At 43.6% G+C, this 16,311-nt stretch overlaps 1 protein-coding gene across 1 annotated transcript in view; it reads right to left on the bottom strand.

Moving 5' to 3' along the window:
* The window catches only part of far1 (fatty acyl CoA reductase 1), a 73,289-nt gene that overhangs the window by 27,914 nt on the left and 29,064 nt on the right, over positions 1-16,311 (bottom strand). Inside the window, exons 2-5 of the mRNA XM_084316351.1 lie at positions 15,755-15,879; positions 15,439-15,555; positions 9,441-9,616; positions 6,014-6,193 (exon numbers count right to left, since the gene is read on the bottom strand). Of these exons, the coding sequence (XP_084172477.1) occupies positions 6,014-6,193; positions 9,441-9,616; positions 15,439-15,555; positions 15,755-15,826 (545 nt within the window). The 5' untranslated portion in view covers positions 15,827-15,879. The remainder of the gene's footprint in view (positions 1-6,013; positions 6,194-9,440; positions 9,617-15,438; positions 15,556-15,754; positions 15,880-16,311) is intronic.

Raw genomic sequence — 16,311 nt, 5'->3', positions numbered from 1 at the left:
GTGGGATTACACAAGGCAGGCCGGGCAGTGTGAGCACTGACTCGCAACACAATAGCTAAGCCTTTTGCACACAATAAGTCACATTGCACCAACACCCTGACGGATAAGCTATATTGCACAACTGAAACCTCATGGCGGGAGTGTAAAGAGAGTATAGTGCCTTCAAAAGTAAAACGCTAGAAAAATGTCAGTGGTCAGATGAATTCAAGGCTAGATATTATACAAAATCAATCATCTGTGCCCCAATAATTGTTACTCTGTCACTGTTGCTGTTCTTTCTGTCCCGACAATGTTGGGAGTAGCGCTTCACTCGATCAGTAATGTTTGGTCCTGAATACACAGAGGTGGAACCCCCCCTCTTCACTGCTGTGACTAGAGGAAGAAACGTGTCCGGTGTGGCCCCGCATCGCCCACGTGTGCCAAGCCACTTCCTCTGTAGGCCTAGTAGCTACCAACCTGCAGTAATGATTGATTGATTGAAAACTTTATTAACAGATTGCAGAATGGGTACAATACAGTACGGCTCAATACACACAATTGTTAAGGGGATGCAGACCAGAGAAATACTTTCGTCTTGTTTACATCAGGGTCCCCCATTTTCAATTCATAGTGACATTTATGACATACATGACATACAGATAGACAGTACTGCTACATCTTTTTTTTTTTTTTTTTTTTATCCACTTTTTCTCCAATTTTCTATATTTTCTCCCATCCCAATTTCGTATCATCCAATTCAACCCTCTCCTGTCACGGACGCTGTTTCTTGCCTCCCACAAGCCGGCTGCAATGTGGACTAAGTCATACATAGCACAAGTCCCCTCCGGTACTTGAGGTAACAGCAGTCGCATCTTTTCACCTGCGCAGCTCGATCTCTCAGTGGCGAGGAGTAACGCGTGGGAGGCTCACGCTCCCCCGACACTTCCTGATTCTACTGCGCAGGCGCACCAACCGACCTGTAGGAGTCGCTGTCCACAACGCCCGATCCCCACCCATCAGTTTCCCACCCCCTAATACGGCCAATGTGTATTAGTACGGACGACCAGCTAAACTGAAAGCAAATGTGGAGCGCTGGGCTCGAACAGGCAAGCCCAGCGTCTCCAGCATTTCGTGGCGAGCGCCTTGCCCACTACGCCACGTAGCCGCCCAACAGTACTGCTACATCTATACATTTATGACATACCAGATTTGCAAATACAGTACTGTTTGTGATACAGAAGGAGTCAAGAAAAGGGAGTATATACATTTGACGTAGAAACTGTACATTGGAGGAGGTTGGGTGGGGGGGGGGTTGGGTACATTGGGATATTGACAACCATACTGGGTAATTTACATTGGAGGTGGTTGGGGGGGGGGGGGGGGGGGGGAGAAACACTGTATAAACAAGCAAAACTGTACATTGAGGGGGGGGGGGGGAGACACTGTACAAACAAGCAAAATTGTACATTGGACTATTGACAAAACCATACTAGGTAAATGACTGTACATTGGAGGGGGTTGGGTTAGGATATTTACAGGGGCCAGTTTTGAATTGCAGTCTCCCGTAGGTGTCCCTTGAGAGAGGTTTTGAAAGTGGGTAGTGATCCACATTCCTTTACAGCTTTGGGTAGGGCGTTCCACATTGATGTGGCATAATTGCGAAACGTGTTTAGTCCCTTATTTGAGCCGAATCTGGGTTTAACATGATTTGTGGAGCTCCCTCTGGTGTTGTGATCGTGGTATTCACTGACCTTTGGGAAGTATTTTGACATGTACATGGGTACCTTGGTCGTGTAGTGTATCTTGTAGACCAGGCCCATTGCAAGTTGCTGTACTCTGTCGTCTACTCTACTCTAAGCCATCCTAGGTTGTCAAAGTGGGCAGGGGTGAGGTGGGTTCTAGGAGTAAGGTCAAGCAGTAGTCTGACCAGTTTGTTTTGAGATGTTTGTAATTTTGTTTTTAGCGCCTTTGAGGTGCTTTGGTACCATGAGGTGCAAGCATAGTCGTAGTACCCCTGAATGAGTGCTCCTGCCAGAGTCTTCAGGGTATTCTTGTTTACCAGAGAGGAGATCCGGTACAAGAATCGAGTTCGTTGGTTGACTTTTTTTATTACATTGGATGCCATTTTGTCACAGGAGAGATTAGCCTCTAGGATGGAACCCAGGTAGGTAATTTCATCTTTCCTTGTGACAATATTGTCACCCACTGTAACTGAGAAGCCGTCGGTCTTGCTGAGTTTGTTATTTGAACCGAAGAGAATGGACTCTGTTTTGCCCATGTGTAATGATAGTTTGTTATCAGCGAGCCATATGCAGATTCTGCCTAGTTCCGAGCTGAGGGTTTTTTCAACCTGTAACTTGTTCTTGTCAGAGACCAGCAGGGCTGAGTCGTCCGCAAACAGGAACAAGTTGCAGTCACAAGCTGACGACATGTCATTTGCATAAATTAGGAACAGTAGCGGTCCTAGTATGCTTCCTTGTGGAACACCACAGCTCACTGTGAGGGGGGGGGGATAGGGTACCGTTTACCTCCACCATCTGTTCCCTCCCCTCAAGGTAGGATTGCATCCAGCTCACTGATAGACTATCAAAACCAATTGCTTTTAGCTTGTCAATCAGAATGGAGTGATTGACCGTGTCAAAGGCCTTTTGTAGGTCCAGCATGACCATGCCACAGTATTTGCCCGCGTCCACCTCTTGTTTGATGTGGTCATTCAAATAGAGAAGGCATGTGTCAGTGGAGTGGGATGTTCTGAAGCCAGATTGGAATTCGTAGATTACTACTTTTCGACCTGTTCGTAGACCTGTTCGTAGACAATTTTTTCCATGACTTTCGAGATGGAGGTGAGAATAGAAACAGGGCGGTAGTTGCCTGGGTCTAATTTGCTGCCCTTTTTGTGCAGAGGGGTCACCCTCGCAATTTTGAAGTCCTTGGGGACGTGTCCCTGTTTTATAGAGAGGTTTATTATGTGTGTGATGATTGGGGTGATAGCGGCTGCTGAGTCTCTGAGGAATTTGGAGGGGATGTTGTCATGTTAGGTTGGAGGGCGCTCAATTTATTGAGTACCTCATCTGTTGTTACCATTTCCAGCTTGAAGTCGTCTTTGTGGACCCCTAGGTTCTTGTAGTATGCTACTATGTGTTCTACCCCATAAAGCCCTGAGTGGGAGGGTAGTTTGTTTACCAGTGTTGTGGCTATGTTTGTGAAGAAGATGTTTAAGTAATTGGCTACATCCAGCTTGTCTGTGATGAGCGTGTTGTCCGTTTTGATGTTTATGTTTGAGAATCTGGTTTTAAGTTTTTTACTGCATCCTAGTTGATTATTGAGTAATTTCCAAAGTTCACGTGGTTTGTTTTTGTTTTCCTCAGTTTTGTCATTGATGAAATTCTTTTTTGCAGTTTTGATCATGGAGTTTACGTCGTTTCTTAGTCTGTTTCTTTCTACACATTCAAGTGTTACTGCGGGCGCCTTCTTGTACGCTGTGACCTGCTGGGGCAGCGGACTGAGAGCAGGGGACACAAACAGGCTGGATAAGCTGGTCAGGAAGGCCAGTAGCGTGGCTGGGGTGGAGCTGGACGAAGAACCATATAGTGCCTCTGACGTAGGGCAGCTACGTGGCGTAGTGGGCAAGGCGCTCGCCACGAATGACGGAGACGCTGGGCTCGCCTGTTCGAGCCCAGCGCTCCACATTGCTTTCAGTTTAGCTGGTCGTTCATACTAATACACATTGGCCGTATTAGGGGGTGGGAAACTGATGGGTGGGGATCGGGCGTTGTGGACAGCGACTCCTACAGGTCGGTTGGTGCGCCTGCGCAGTAGAATCAGGAAGTGTCGGGGGCAGCGTGAGCCTCCCACGCGTTACTCCTCGCCACTGAGAGATCGAGCTGCGCAGGTGAAAAGATGCGACTGCTGTTACTTCAAGTACCGGAGGGGACTTGTGCTATGTATGACTTAGTCCACATTGCAGCCGGCTTGTGGGAGGCAAGAAACAGCGTCCGTGACAGGGGAGGGTTGAATTGGATGATACGAAATTGGGATGGGAGAAAATATAGAAAATGGGAGAAAAAGTGGATCAAAAAAAAATAAGTGCCTCTGATGTTTTCAGAGGAGCCATGTTTTCAAACTAATCTAAAGATGGTATGTTAAGAGTGTTGTGTTCATTCATAGTTGAGAGTGCTTTCTGGTGATATATCACATTCACACAAGTTATTGGGATTGATTTTAAATCAAATACACCGTCTGTCCAAAGAAAATGTTTACATGTTCTTAGGGTTATATCGTTCTTCAGTGCAAGGGTTCAATGAATTGAAAACGTGTGAGCTTGTGAGTGATGTCCTGAGGATATATACAGTAGTAGCTACATGTTGGTCTGTCAGTAGAGCAGCTCCAGTCTGCAACTTGGTGACCTTATTGATTAAAGTTACCTGCTTTTCCTATTCACAAACACTAACCGACTGGCTAACTGGCTTAGGCTATATAAGAATAACATATCTATAGTCATCCCTCCCCCAGAACCTTCAAACACTGAAATCTGCAGAAAATCCATAAAAATAAATAGAAAAAAACATGCTAACCCTTCAAGAAAATAAAACAAGCTATGAAGCTTGGAATCCTCTATATACCATGTGGGAATATTACCTGGAGAGATTTCTACATCTGACTTCCCTAAAAGGCTGACTAGATACAGCAGATATGGCATCTTCATCATCAGCATCACCACCACTACTAAGACTCTATTCAAATAATCCTCCTGGTAAAACATTTTCTAATACAGCTCCATGGCCATGGCTGGTATGATCTAGTCCACCATTAGTGCTACTTAGCAGCCATTTACTACAGTGTGCTGGCTCAGCCGGCAGGCCTAGCACATTATTGACATAATCCCTAATGACTTCCATTTAGCCTGGCAAGCAATCTGGAGGAATGGAGAGCAGTAAAGGTTACTGTACTAGAGATGTAGGCGTACAAGTCCCACGTTATTACTGAACACACAGTGTATTCAATTACTGTATGCCGTGCATTCAATTACTGCAAATGTTTCAGCCAAGTGATGTGAAAATGAAGCGAATTAAGCAAAGGTTATGCTAAATGAAAGTGAAGCAAAGGTTATGCTAAATGAGAGTGAAGCAAAGTGTATGCTAAATGAGAGTGAAGCAAAGGTTATGCTAAATGAAAGTGAAGCAAAGGTTATGCTAAATGAGAGTGAAGCAAAGGTTATGCTAAATGAGAGTGAAGCAAAGGTTATGCTAAATGAAAGTGAAGCAAAGGTTACGCTAAATGAGAGTGAAGCAAAGGTTATGCTAAATGAAAGTGAAGCAAAGGTTATGCTAAATGAGAGACGAGGTTACTTTATCAATCAATACTTGCTCACTTGATTCTCTCTTTTTCTATGTATTAGTTTAAAAGTAAAAAACAAAAAGACTACCATCTCGGCTGCACTGCTGCAGTAACCGTATTGAAAGTCACTGTTTAGCACTGCTGCCTTGCCTCACAGCAAGGAGGTCCTGGGTTCGAACCCCGGCGGGAGGCCTTTCTGTGAGTTAGTATGTTCTCCCAGTGTTTGAGTGAGTTTCCACCGGGTACCGCTATTCTCCCACACCAAAAGACGTGCATGGTGTTCGGTTGAATTGCGACTGGGAGTTGGTCCCCGGGCGCTGCACTGTGGCAGCCCGCTGCTCCTAAGCAGTTAGGTAGAATGCAGAGGAGAAATTTGATGATAATAAAGTACAATATAACTTAACTCCACAATCAGGTCTGGGCCTGATCCATAAACAAGTATTAATGCAGTGCAGGGGAATGAGAACTGATGAATTATGTCTGATGAATATATAAACAACCTCAGCTCAATTTGATCCACTTAAAATCACGCCAAACACACTCCCACTGCAGTGGACACTAGTAAACTGGGGCGTCCAGGTGGCTCAGACACACTCTCCTTTTTCCAAGTCGCGCTCCTGTTTAAAATGATCTCATGAGGCAAAACGACATGATGTCATAATAACAGACTAAAAACTAAAAAAGGTAATTTATTTACTCGAGGGTGTCAATGAGTTTCCTGTAGTCCACGGGGGGAGGGTAGATCACTTCTTCGATGAGCTCGCGGTCGCAGTTGGCGTAGGCCGTGGAGACGTGGATGAGGATCTCCAGGTGCTTCATCTTGTGGGCCAGCGCCACCATCTTCTGGGTGGCCAACACGTTCAGCTGCATGGCATCCCTGAGGGAGCGACGGAGGGAGGGGCAGGTGGGATTAGATTGCGTTTTGGATGACACACTATACTATAAATAAAAATGCCCTTACAAAGTGGCCAAAAATAGAATGACTAAGTAAAGGACTCCCGGTCTTCACCACACATTAATCGAAGGGGCTGTACTGTACATCCAAAACACAAACATGCTAATTATTCCACACAGAGTTGACCCTCCCGGCTCCCTAGTCCACGTACGTACAACAACCCGGCCTCATGTACAAACATAAGCAGATCATTGTCCGCAGTATTCAGTGGGCGTATTGATGAGACTGCAGCAAAGTCGTACGTTCACATTAAATGTGTGCTTCTCACAGTGTTTAGCCTGTGTGAAACGATTATTACGTGGTCATAGTTTGTTAAATAGGTCAGCTTTGGCTCAATAATGCTTTGAAACTGGACGTATTTGAAATATTAAGTCAAGATATACTGGCCAGTTTGGATGAGAGATATATGAATCGCTGTTTGATCATCTGATCTACCTCACCTAAACCAGGGGCTGCATTTCCATATTGTCCGAGCACGTCTGCCCAATTCCCACACCCGATTCTCTGTGCACTGTTCCGAGTGCATGTCTCAGGACAGTTGGGTAAAAAGCAGTTTCCTTAAGGCAAAGGGTTTCATCAGAGAGAGAAAGAAGGAAGCCAGTCTACTTCCTAAACAAACTTCCCTTGTGTATTGTGATGTGGCGATCTGGCACCATGTAGTTCCTTCTAATATCTAAATTGTGTCCTAAAACATAGGACAATACAATTGTCTAAAGACATTATAGTATTTGATACTAGCCTTTTTGGGGGGGACTAGCACATACTCTAATAGAGCATCTCTGGATATTTACATTTCTTATAACTAAAATCGACTTGCTAAGTACTTGTAAAATATTAAGTACAGCTATGGTTAGAAACCATTTCCTAATTGCATAATTTCTTTCTCAATTTGCGCCCCGACACAGCCTTATTCAATTTAAGGTTCTGCCTCGCCTGCATTTTTCAAAAGCTAAAATCTCTCAAATGTTTCCAGATGTGGATCAAAAGAGATGCAGTCTTTCTCCAGCATCTGTATCCCACTCATCGGGCAGCATCCTCCTGGTCCACATGCTGGAGGAACATCTCAAAACACTGTCAGATGTCTTTGAAATGGAAATTCAGACAGATCCTATCATAGCTATTATGTTTGGCATAATAGGGGGAAATAATAAGAATGTCTATGAAACTAAACTCCAGATGACAACATGTGTTACATTGCTACAGTAGCGTGGCAACGGATCCTTTGTCTGGAGTCCATTTGTGTAATAATATTTAAAAGGAGAGGCTGCATATCCTGCTGATCTTCCTGTTGTGACAGTTGTTCCCTTTGGCTGTTCTTTTCAGTGTCCATGTTCATGTTTAAGTTGTTGTTTGAGAAGATTATTAATAAAAATTAGGGATGCTCGATATTGGCCTTTTTACCAATACCGATATACCGATATTGTCCAACTCTTAATTTCCGATACCGATATCAACCGATACTGATATATGCAGGGTTTCCCCCCCAAAAAACGGAATAATTTCAGGTAATTAACATTACATATCTCTTGTTGTGGAATTAACACAACATTATGCATACTTTTGACAATAAATAAAATCAGAATTTGTTCTTACTTGCTTGCCTGGGTAAATAAAGGTTATAGAAATGTAAAAAATAAAATGTTTACAAATTTTTTAATTTTTTTTTTTGAAAACCGATACAGATATTTTCCGATATCACATTTTAATGCCAATATCGGCCGATAATATAGGACATCCCTAATAAAAATATCATGAAATTATTTTGCAGGCCCAATTTTTGTGTGTTTTGATGATATATAGTAAGAGTCAGGTATCTGGTCTGATGCAACAGTAGTTCCTCTACAGTTATTTAGCCACGATGGTGAACCACACAACAACATGCCGTCACAGCTATAGACAAAACAGGAAATGAACAAAACACGCGCAAACAAGCATAAGCCCAGTGCTTAGACTTTAAATCATACTCAAATATCCAAGTATGAAGACTTTTAGTGCTACAACATGCATTAGAAACAAAACTAGGGCCAACAGGGATGGACGTGGAACAAACTACAGTAATTAAGCCTTGCCACCACTGCTAAGGAACTATTACAGCGGAAATACGGTGTACTGTAATAACACAATATGTCAACATCAACATTCCTAATTTCCCAAAATGTTGGCGTGTTCTTTAGAGAGTAGAGTAGAGTAGAGACTGGTGTTATCATAGGGAATGAGTCTGAGATACAGGGGAAGTCCTCCAGGCTGATTCTAAGTTAAATGACTAGTGAATGTTAAATGTTCTTCCAAATCACTTGAGTCCTCTAAGTAGTTTACACTATGCAGGTAGACAGACAGTTGCACACTTGTTGTTATTATTATTATTATTATTATTATTATTATTATTATTATTATTATTATTATTATTATTATTATTATTATTATTATTATTATTATTATTATTATTATTATTATTATTATTATTATTATTATTATTATTATTATTATTATTATTATTATTATTATTATTATTATTATTATTATTATTATTATTATTATTATTATTATTATTATTATTATTATTATTATTATTATTATTATTATTATTATTAATTGACATCTACTTGAAATTGAATGATAACTTCCTCTTGATCAGATCTATTTGCTTTTTCAAAAGCTTGCCCCTAGCCTAAATAAACATGGAGTTTTTCCTGTCAAATATTGAAAAGCACTATTTAGCCTCTTTCTGGGTAAGCTAGCATGTAATTATTGGTATCTATCCATCTACAGATTCCTTGAGATATCTATTTTCCGTAACGTTAAAATAGAACCCACTAGCGCCCGTGACAGATGGTAATGTCGGAGGGCAGATACAAACATTTTGATATTGGCCTATACCAATATATAAAAAGAATTGCCAATATCGGCCTGATACATCGCTGACACATCGCTCAATCCCTAGATTGTGCAAACAGTTTTTCAAGCTATTCAAATATTTCTCTTTTACCCTAGCATTCACAATTTAATTTACCCATATCTTGATCCTCCAATCACAACTAGTTGCTTTCCTTGGACAAACAATGTTGGACCAAACTCTGACAAACATTGGTAAAAGCAACAGCTGTGATTTGGTTTGAGATAACGTGAGCAAGCAAACTAAAAACCAGCCCAGCGTATCTCTTGAACATACTTGAGTGGTTCATTGAAGCGGATGGTGGCGGCGCAGTGGAAGACTATGTTGATGTGTTCGGCCAGAGTGTTCTGATCCTCCTTGCTCAGGTCCAGCTCCGGCAGGGTGAGGTCACTGCTCACCGCGATGATCTTCTCTGCAAAGTCTGGCTGCTCCTCTCGCACTCTGTCATACAGCTGGGAACATAAAGTAACACAAATAAAGTCAATTTGATAAAAAGGACAACACACACACACACACACACAGAACAAGAGTCCAGTTTTGACTTCAACCTGTCGGCCTAAAAGAAAAAATGGTTTGGTTCCGGTTGCCGACCGACCCTGCCGATTTAGGTGCGACCCAATTTATATATTATATATATATTTTTTTATCTTAGTCAAACCTGTAGTATTGTGGATATTAAACATGCTGGCAGAGTACATGCATCCATGCATCCAACATTTTAATTAAATAAAGAAATTCCCTATCCATAGTCGCTGTGGGAAAAAATTAAATAAAAAATTAAATTAAATAAATTCCTGGCCTTAACTGACAACCAATAGGAACCAAACAACAAGTCTGAGCATTATCCAGACACCAGAGTACAGCCCATGGTCCTCTTTCTTTCTCTCTTCCATCCACCGTTCCCTCTCTATCCTCCCTCCTTGCATTGCAGTCGATCATGTCACAGATACACGCCTTAAAGGAACACGCCAACATTTTGGGAAATTAGCTTACCGTCTTCTCCAGAGAGAGACAAGAAGATAAGATACCAGTTTCCTCTCTGTGAGTTCAGTAGAAAGCTATCTGGCTGCACGTTAGCCTAGCTTAGCACAATGAATGGAAGCGGACATGTCCGCTTCCATTCATTGTGCTAAGCTAGGCTAACGTGCAGCCAGATAGAAAACTTGGTATCCATCTTCTTGTCTCTCTCTGGAGAAGACGATAACCTAATTTCCCAAAATGTTGGCGTGTTCTTTAGAGAGTAGAGTAGAGTAGAGACTGGTGTTATCATAGGGAATGAGTCTGAGATCGCAAAAGTCCAATACCGCCGCCTGGTAGGATGCAACTCTGTGTCTTGGGCTGTGCGTCGATTATATTGGTCCGGGCGGACTTTTCCATGTCAGGCAAAGGGAGCGGTTGTCCCGATCGGCTTGAGGAGCGTCAAATGCTCCAGATGGATGATGTGTGGCGGATTATGTTGGCGACACGATCGACACCAATACTGGGACTCGCTATCAGATAATTGGAATATTCTTTTTGGGGCAGATCCTAGTCAAGGTAAGGGCTTTTTGATATAAATCTTGCGTTGATCAAAGCATGCCTTCATTGTGATCTGTCCTGAGCATATGTGTGTAACGCTAGTCCATAACGTATTCCGTTGGTGACGATCAAAGCGTAAAAAAACGTCCCCCCCACCCCCACCCTTTCATGCATTCATGATGGAACATAATACCTATCATATGCATTTGATTTTTAAATATTTTTGTAAAAAGAAATTCTGTTTCTGATTTTCTCTGATTTTCTCCCCGTCCCAATTAGTCGTTGTGCCAATTCCCCCCCCCCTCCCCTACCTGGTTGTTGTACGCATGTTCTCCTACGAGTCGGTACAAGGGCGTCCCGAGTCGATCGCACGCTTCCTCCGAGACGTGCGCCGACAGCCAGTGACGCTCTTTCCACTTGGCAGCGAGGACTCTCATTGGTGGAGTGTAACGCGTGGGAGGGCACGCTATCTCCACCAAGTCCTGCCCCGCTTAGCAAGCGCCGAGACCTGACCTGGAGCGCCAGATTCCCACCCGCCAGCTTCCCCACCCCCTAATACTGCCAATTGTATTAGTGTGAACGGCCAGCCAAGCTGGTGGCAACGCCGAGAGCTGGGCTCGAACCCAGCATCTCCTGCATTGGTGACGAGCGCAATCTCCGCTACGCCCACCTGACCGCCCCTGCATTTGATTTTTTTATTGTAGCGTGTGTAGACGGAACGCCTATGCATTTAGTATAGTATAATACATGTTGGGGGCTATTACCAGCCTCCCATGAATTACCCTAAAACCATACTTATATTCACCACGGTATAAAACGGGAATGTATGGATGACATTTTTTCTTTCTTTTTCACATATTGAACGATAGATACTCTATGTCAAATGGGCAATAGTATTGTATCCATAGCTATAATATATAATATACTTATAGCCCTGCAAACACCACCACGTATTCCTATACTTTAAAGCATTGGCCTTTCAACCACACAGTACACAGCGCCCTCTGGCGCTGAATGAGTTAATAATCTCACTGAAACACTTGAATTCAATCCACTATTGTTTTTTTAAAGTATAATAACGGAGAGACGGTGTTGACATGTTCCAGCTTTGACCATAGGAATATTGACATTGTTTGTCTAAAATATCAAAAAGTGTAAAAGTTACCAGACCATGTGTGGTAGTTAGGGTGGAACGGTTCGCATTCGAACCGTACACCGTTCGGTACGACCTCCACGGTTCGGGGCATGTGTGTATTGTTCGGTTATAACGTTAGCCGCAAGCTAGGCTAACGTTACGTTAGCCGCAAGCTAACCATGGAGACGCTCACAGCGAAGTGACTCCACGAAACCAGTTCCACAGTTCCTAGTGCTGGCTGACATCATACCTCAATGACCGCTCCTACCAAGTGTCATGGAGAGGGACCCTGTCGGCCACCCACCCCCTGCGGACGGGTGTCCCCCAGGGCTCGGTCCTAGGACCCCTTCTCTTCTCCCTCTACACTAAATCACTGGGTAACATTATCACGTCTCATGGCTTCTCGTATCATTGTTATGCCGATGATACTCAACTCTTCCTCTCCTTCCCTCCCTCAGATATCCACGTCTCTGAGCGGATCTCGGCCTGTCTGTCCGACATCTCCGCCTGGATGACGACCAACCACCTCAAACTGAACCTAAGCAAAACAGAATTGCTCCACCTGCCGGCCAAATCATCCCCCCTGACCGACCTTTCCATCACAGTCGAGAATGCAGCTGTGACCACGTCCCCGACCGCCAAGAACCTTGGTGTTGTCATCGACGACCAGTTGAACTTCTCTGCTCACATCGCAGCGACAACCAGAACCTGCAGATTCCTCCTGAGCAACGTCAGAAGGATCCGCCCCTTTCTGACAAAAGAAGCGACCCAACTCCTCGTCCAATCAACAGTCTCTCACATAGACTCAGTCGTAAAAAAGGCGAAGCAGCGCCTCTACCACCTGAGACAGTTAAGGAAGTTCAGAGTATCTGGGAAGATACTCCAGTCCTTCTACTCCGGAGCTGTAGAGAGCATCTTGACTGGAAACATCACTGCCTGGTATGGCAACAGCACGGCACAGGACAAGAAGGCCCTACAGAGAGTGGTGCACTCAGCCGAGCGTACCACGGGTATTGCACTATCAACCCTGCAGGTCCTATACAACAAGAGGTGCAAATCCAGAGCCTGCAGGATAATGAAAGACCTTCACCACCCCAACAACAGCCTGTTCATGCTGCTGCGGTCAGGCAAATGCCTGCAAACACCAGTAACGAGGACAGAGAGACTTCGGCTCAGCTTCTTCCCCCAGGCCATCAGAGCCTTGAACACTGAACTCTCCACGCACAAGCACACATGAGCACACACACAACACACACACTGTACACGCTCACACACTAGCAGCCACTTTAACATGAGCACACACACACTCATGCTGCACACGCTCACACTTATGGACACTTTACAGAAGGAAATGTCACTTTAAGAATAGTATAGCTTGAGATTGTATAATATAGCATTGTATAGCAGTGTACATAAAGACCCAGTGCCTCATCCGTAGCTAACAGTGTACTGCACTACCCAGCATAGCATGTCCTACCATGCTCTGTAAATAACTCATGTACAGATACCGATATGCCTACTTTGTTTACTTATTGCACTATGTCGCTCTATTGGTTGGACTCTTATTATTATTACTATTGTATTATGCACATCGTTGCGGGCGAGACCCCCCGCATTTCACTGTATACCTGTATGCTGTGACAAATATAACTCTTGTATCTTGTATCACTTCTTCAACAATTATCTGAAATAATGAAAAAAAAATAATAATAATCTAACCCTAACTAACCTTACTGTCATGCACTTGTCCTATAAACTAACCTACACTGTAACATGCAACACTTTGATGAACATTGTTACTCAGTTGTGCCCTTCCTGATGACTTGTCGTACAGAACTTGTAAATCACTTTGGATAAAAGCGTCAGCTAAATGACTAAATGTAAATGTAAATGTAATGTGGCCGCAAAAATATAATTATTTTGTTTGTTTGCACTAAGTTAATACTTTGACAAATGTTGCCTATATTTTTCAGTCAGTTCGGTCTTTGTGTGCCAAACATTATTTAAGGCAAACCGCTGTAAGCCTTTATTTTTACCAAATAAATGAGAAGCATGTTTAAATCAGCAATGCCCCTCTTGCTGTACCAAAATCTCTCCTAGCTCTAACCGGTCACTGTCAAAATAATGTGCCTGATGTCAAACTGCCTCATTCTTTCAGTTTTTGCATGACTACGTCCTTGAAAATAACTGAAAAGTTGGATTATTTTTAGGCTATATATCTTATGCTGATGTATGGTATTTTTGGAGTGTTACATTAAAAAATAAAAATAAATAAACATATACCGAACCGAACCGAAAACCGTGACACCAAAACCGTGATACGAACCGAACCGTGAATTTTGTGAACCGTTCCACCCCTAGTGGTAGTGTTGCATTCACCACAGGCAGGGAAAGGAAAAGGGGTAGAGCTGGCCATGCTATTGCCTGATTTAATTAGGTTTATGAAAACGTCTGACGGAGTTGACATAAACTGAGGACACAACTTTGATAGGCAGATTTCTATGGAAAATATTATTTGAGTTTCATGGCATGCATTGTTTTATACATTTATAACCCTTATCCTTGATTTGATATGTATGTTTTCACAAGTGGAGAGGTTTTTCAAGCTTTTTTAGGCTGGTCAATAATGTGACCCTTGCTGAGGACAAGAAAATTAACATGGGAGCTTCTAACCACAGATTATACATTTAAACAAATATCCCCCCAAAAACAAATATATGTGCTAAAACATAACAGCAGTATACACAATACCTTTAGATTTAACTTTGTGAGTATGTCAATCATTATGAATTTCTTTATCAAGAATCAGTGATATATATATAAAACCATATATATATAATTGACAAACCACATCCTACCCTTCATTTGTACCTTCACTTACAACTTTAAGTATAACTTTTAATAATGTGTTTTTTTATCCAGTTTTCTATTCTGGTATATGTCCGATTCGCTTGCGGCATGTGCTTAAAATAGACCAGATGCCGAAACTATCGCTGCAGATCGCGAGCTGGCTGTGGCGTGGCAAGTGTGAACAGTTTAGTGAACAGTCTAATCTATTAACAAGGGCGCCAAAAGGAAGCTGGCTGCCGATCCCAGCCCAGTTTCGTTGGGCTCCCAAAAAACGGGTTGCCCAAAAAACTGAGTGGCGTTCCGTGAGAAAGTAGAACTCGAGTAGATTTCTGCAATAAACAGAAGCCCTCCCCAGGCTGCGCTGGCCAATCCATCACAACGGAAGACCATGGATTGGGGGGGGTTAAAGAGCTCCCAGCATGATCTCTGACAAAACACCCGTCGACACCAACGCAGCACCCTGCTGCGAGGTGCTGCATTGTCTGACTAGATGTGAATGAGCCCTGAGGGTTCTATCCTGTTCCATGTCTTATCTACTACCATCCTTTCATCCATGCACTATCTCTCTCATCACTCTCTTTTCTCTCTCGCTCTATTTCCTTCCTTCTTCCTTCCCTCATGACTTTGCCGTTGATCGTATGTGCGATGTCTGCCTGGGGGGGCTCTTCTGCCTGAACCATCTATGCCCTTCCTCTCTCCCTTTCCTCCCTCCCTCTCCTCCTCCCCACCGTCCTCCCCCTCTTCTTCATCATCAACCCCCACCCCCCTCACCTTGCAGTTGATCATGTCAGCGACGCGGGCCCGTGGGCTCTGTCCCGCCTTCTGTCTGACCAACACATAGATGTCTTTGACTTCAGGGCAGGACCTCAGCAGCTTCTCCAGCAGCACCTGAGGTTAACGTCGTGGGAGTGAACGTTACATCGGGGATGTGACACATGGGGGGGAAACAAAAACAACATGAAATAATACAAGCGGGGGGGGGAAGGAAAATTCAGTTCCATGATGAATTCATTCATTTGACAGGAATCTAACAGTGAGATCTCTCACATTCATCAGCTGTGTTCTAAAGACTTGAGTACTACTGTACCTTGCCCATGAAGCCTGTTGCCCCCGTGATCAGCACGCTCTTGCCAGCATAGTATTCTGGGATGGTCACCATGGCGACGGCAATCCTAACCTACGGAGCTCCAACCCTCCTGAACACCACTCCACCTGCAGGGACAAGAGTGATTAAGCATTAAGACCAGGGTTTCCCTTCAGAAGCAGCATTAAGACCAGGGTTTCCCTTCAGAAGCAGCATTAAGACCAGGGTTTCCCTTCAGAAACAGCATTAAGACCAGGGTTTCCCTTCAGAAGCAGCATTAAGACCAGGGTTTCCCTTCAGAAACAGCATTAAGACCAGGGTTTCCCTTCAGAAGCAGCATTAAGACCAGGGTTTCCCTTCAGAAACAGCATTAAGACCAGGGTTTCCCTTCAGAAGCAGCATTAAGACCAGGGTTTCCCTTCAGAAGCAGCATTAAGACCAGGGTTTCCCTTCAGAAGCAGCATTAAGACCAGGGTTTCCCTTCAGAAGCAGCATTAAGACCAGGCTTCCCCTCTCATTGAGCTGTTATTGACACAACATAAGGATTCAATGTAGGGCTG

The sequence above is a fragment of the Notolepis coatsorum genome (assembly GCF_963971535.1).
Source record: "Notolepis coatsorum genome assembly, chromosome: 6".
NCBI classification, from domain to species: Eukaryota; Metazoa; Chordata; class Actinopteri; order Aulopiformes; family Paralepididae; genus Notolepis; species Notolepis coatsorum.
The sequence above is the reverse complement of the archived record's forward strand: the minus strand, read 5'-3'. Positions and strand labels throughout refer to the sequence as shown.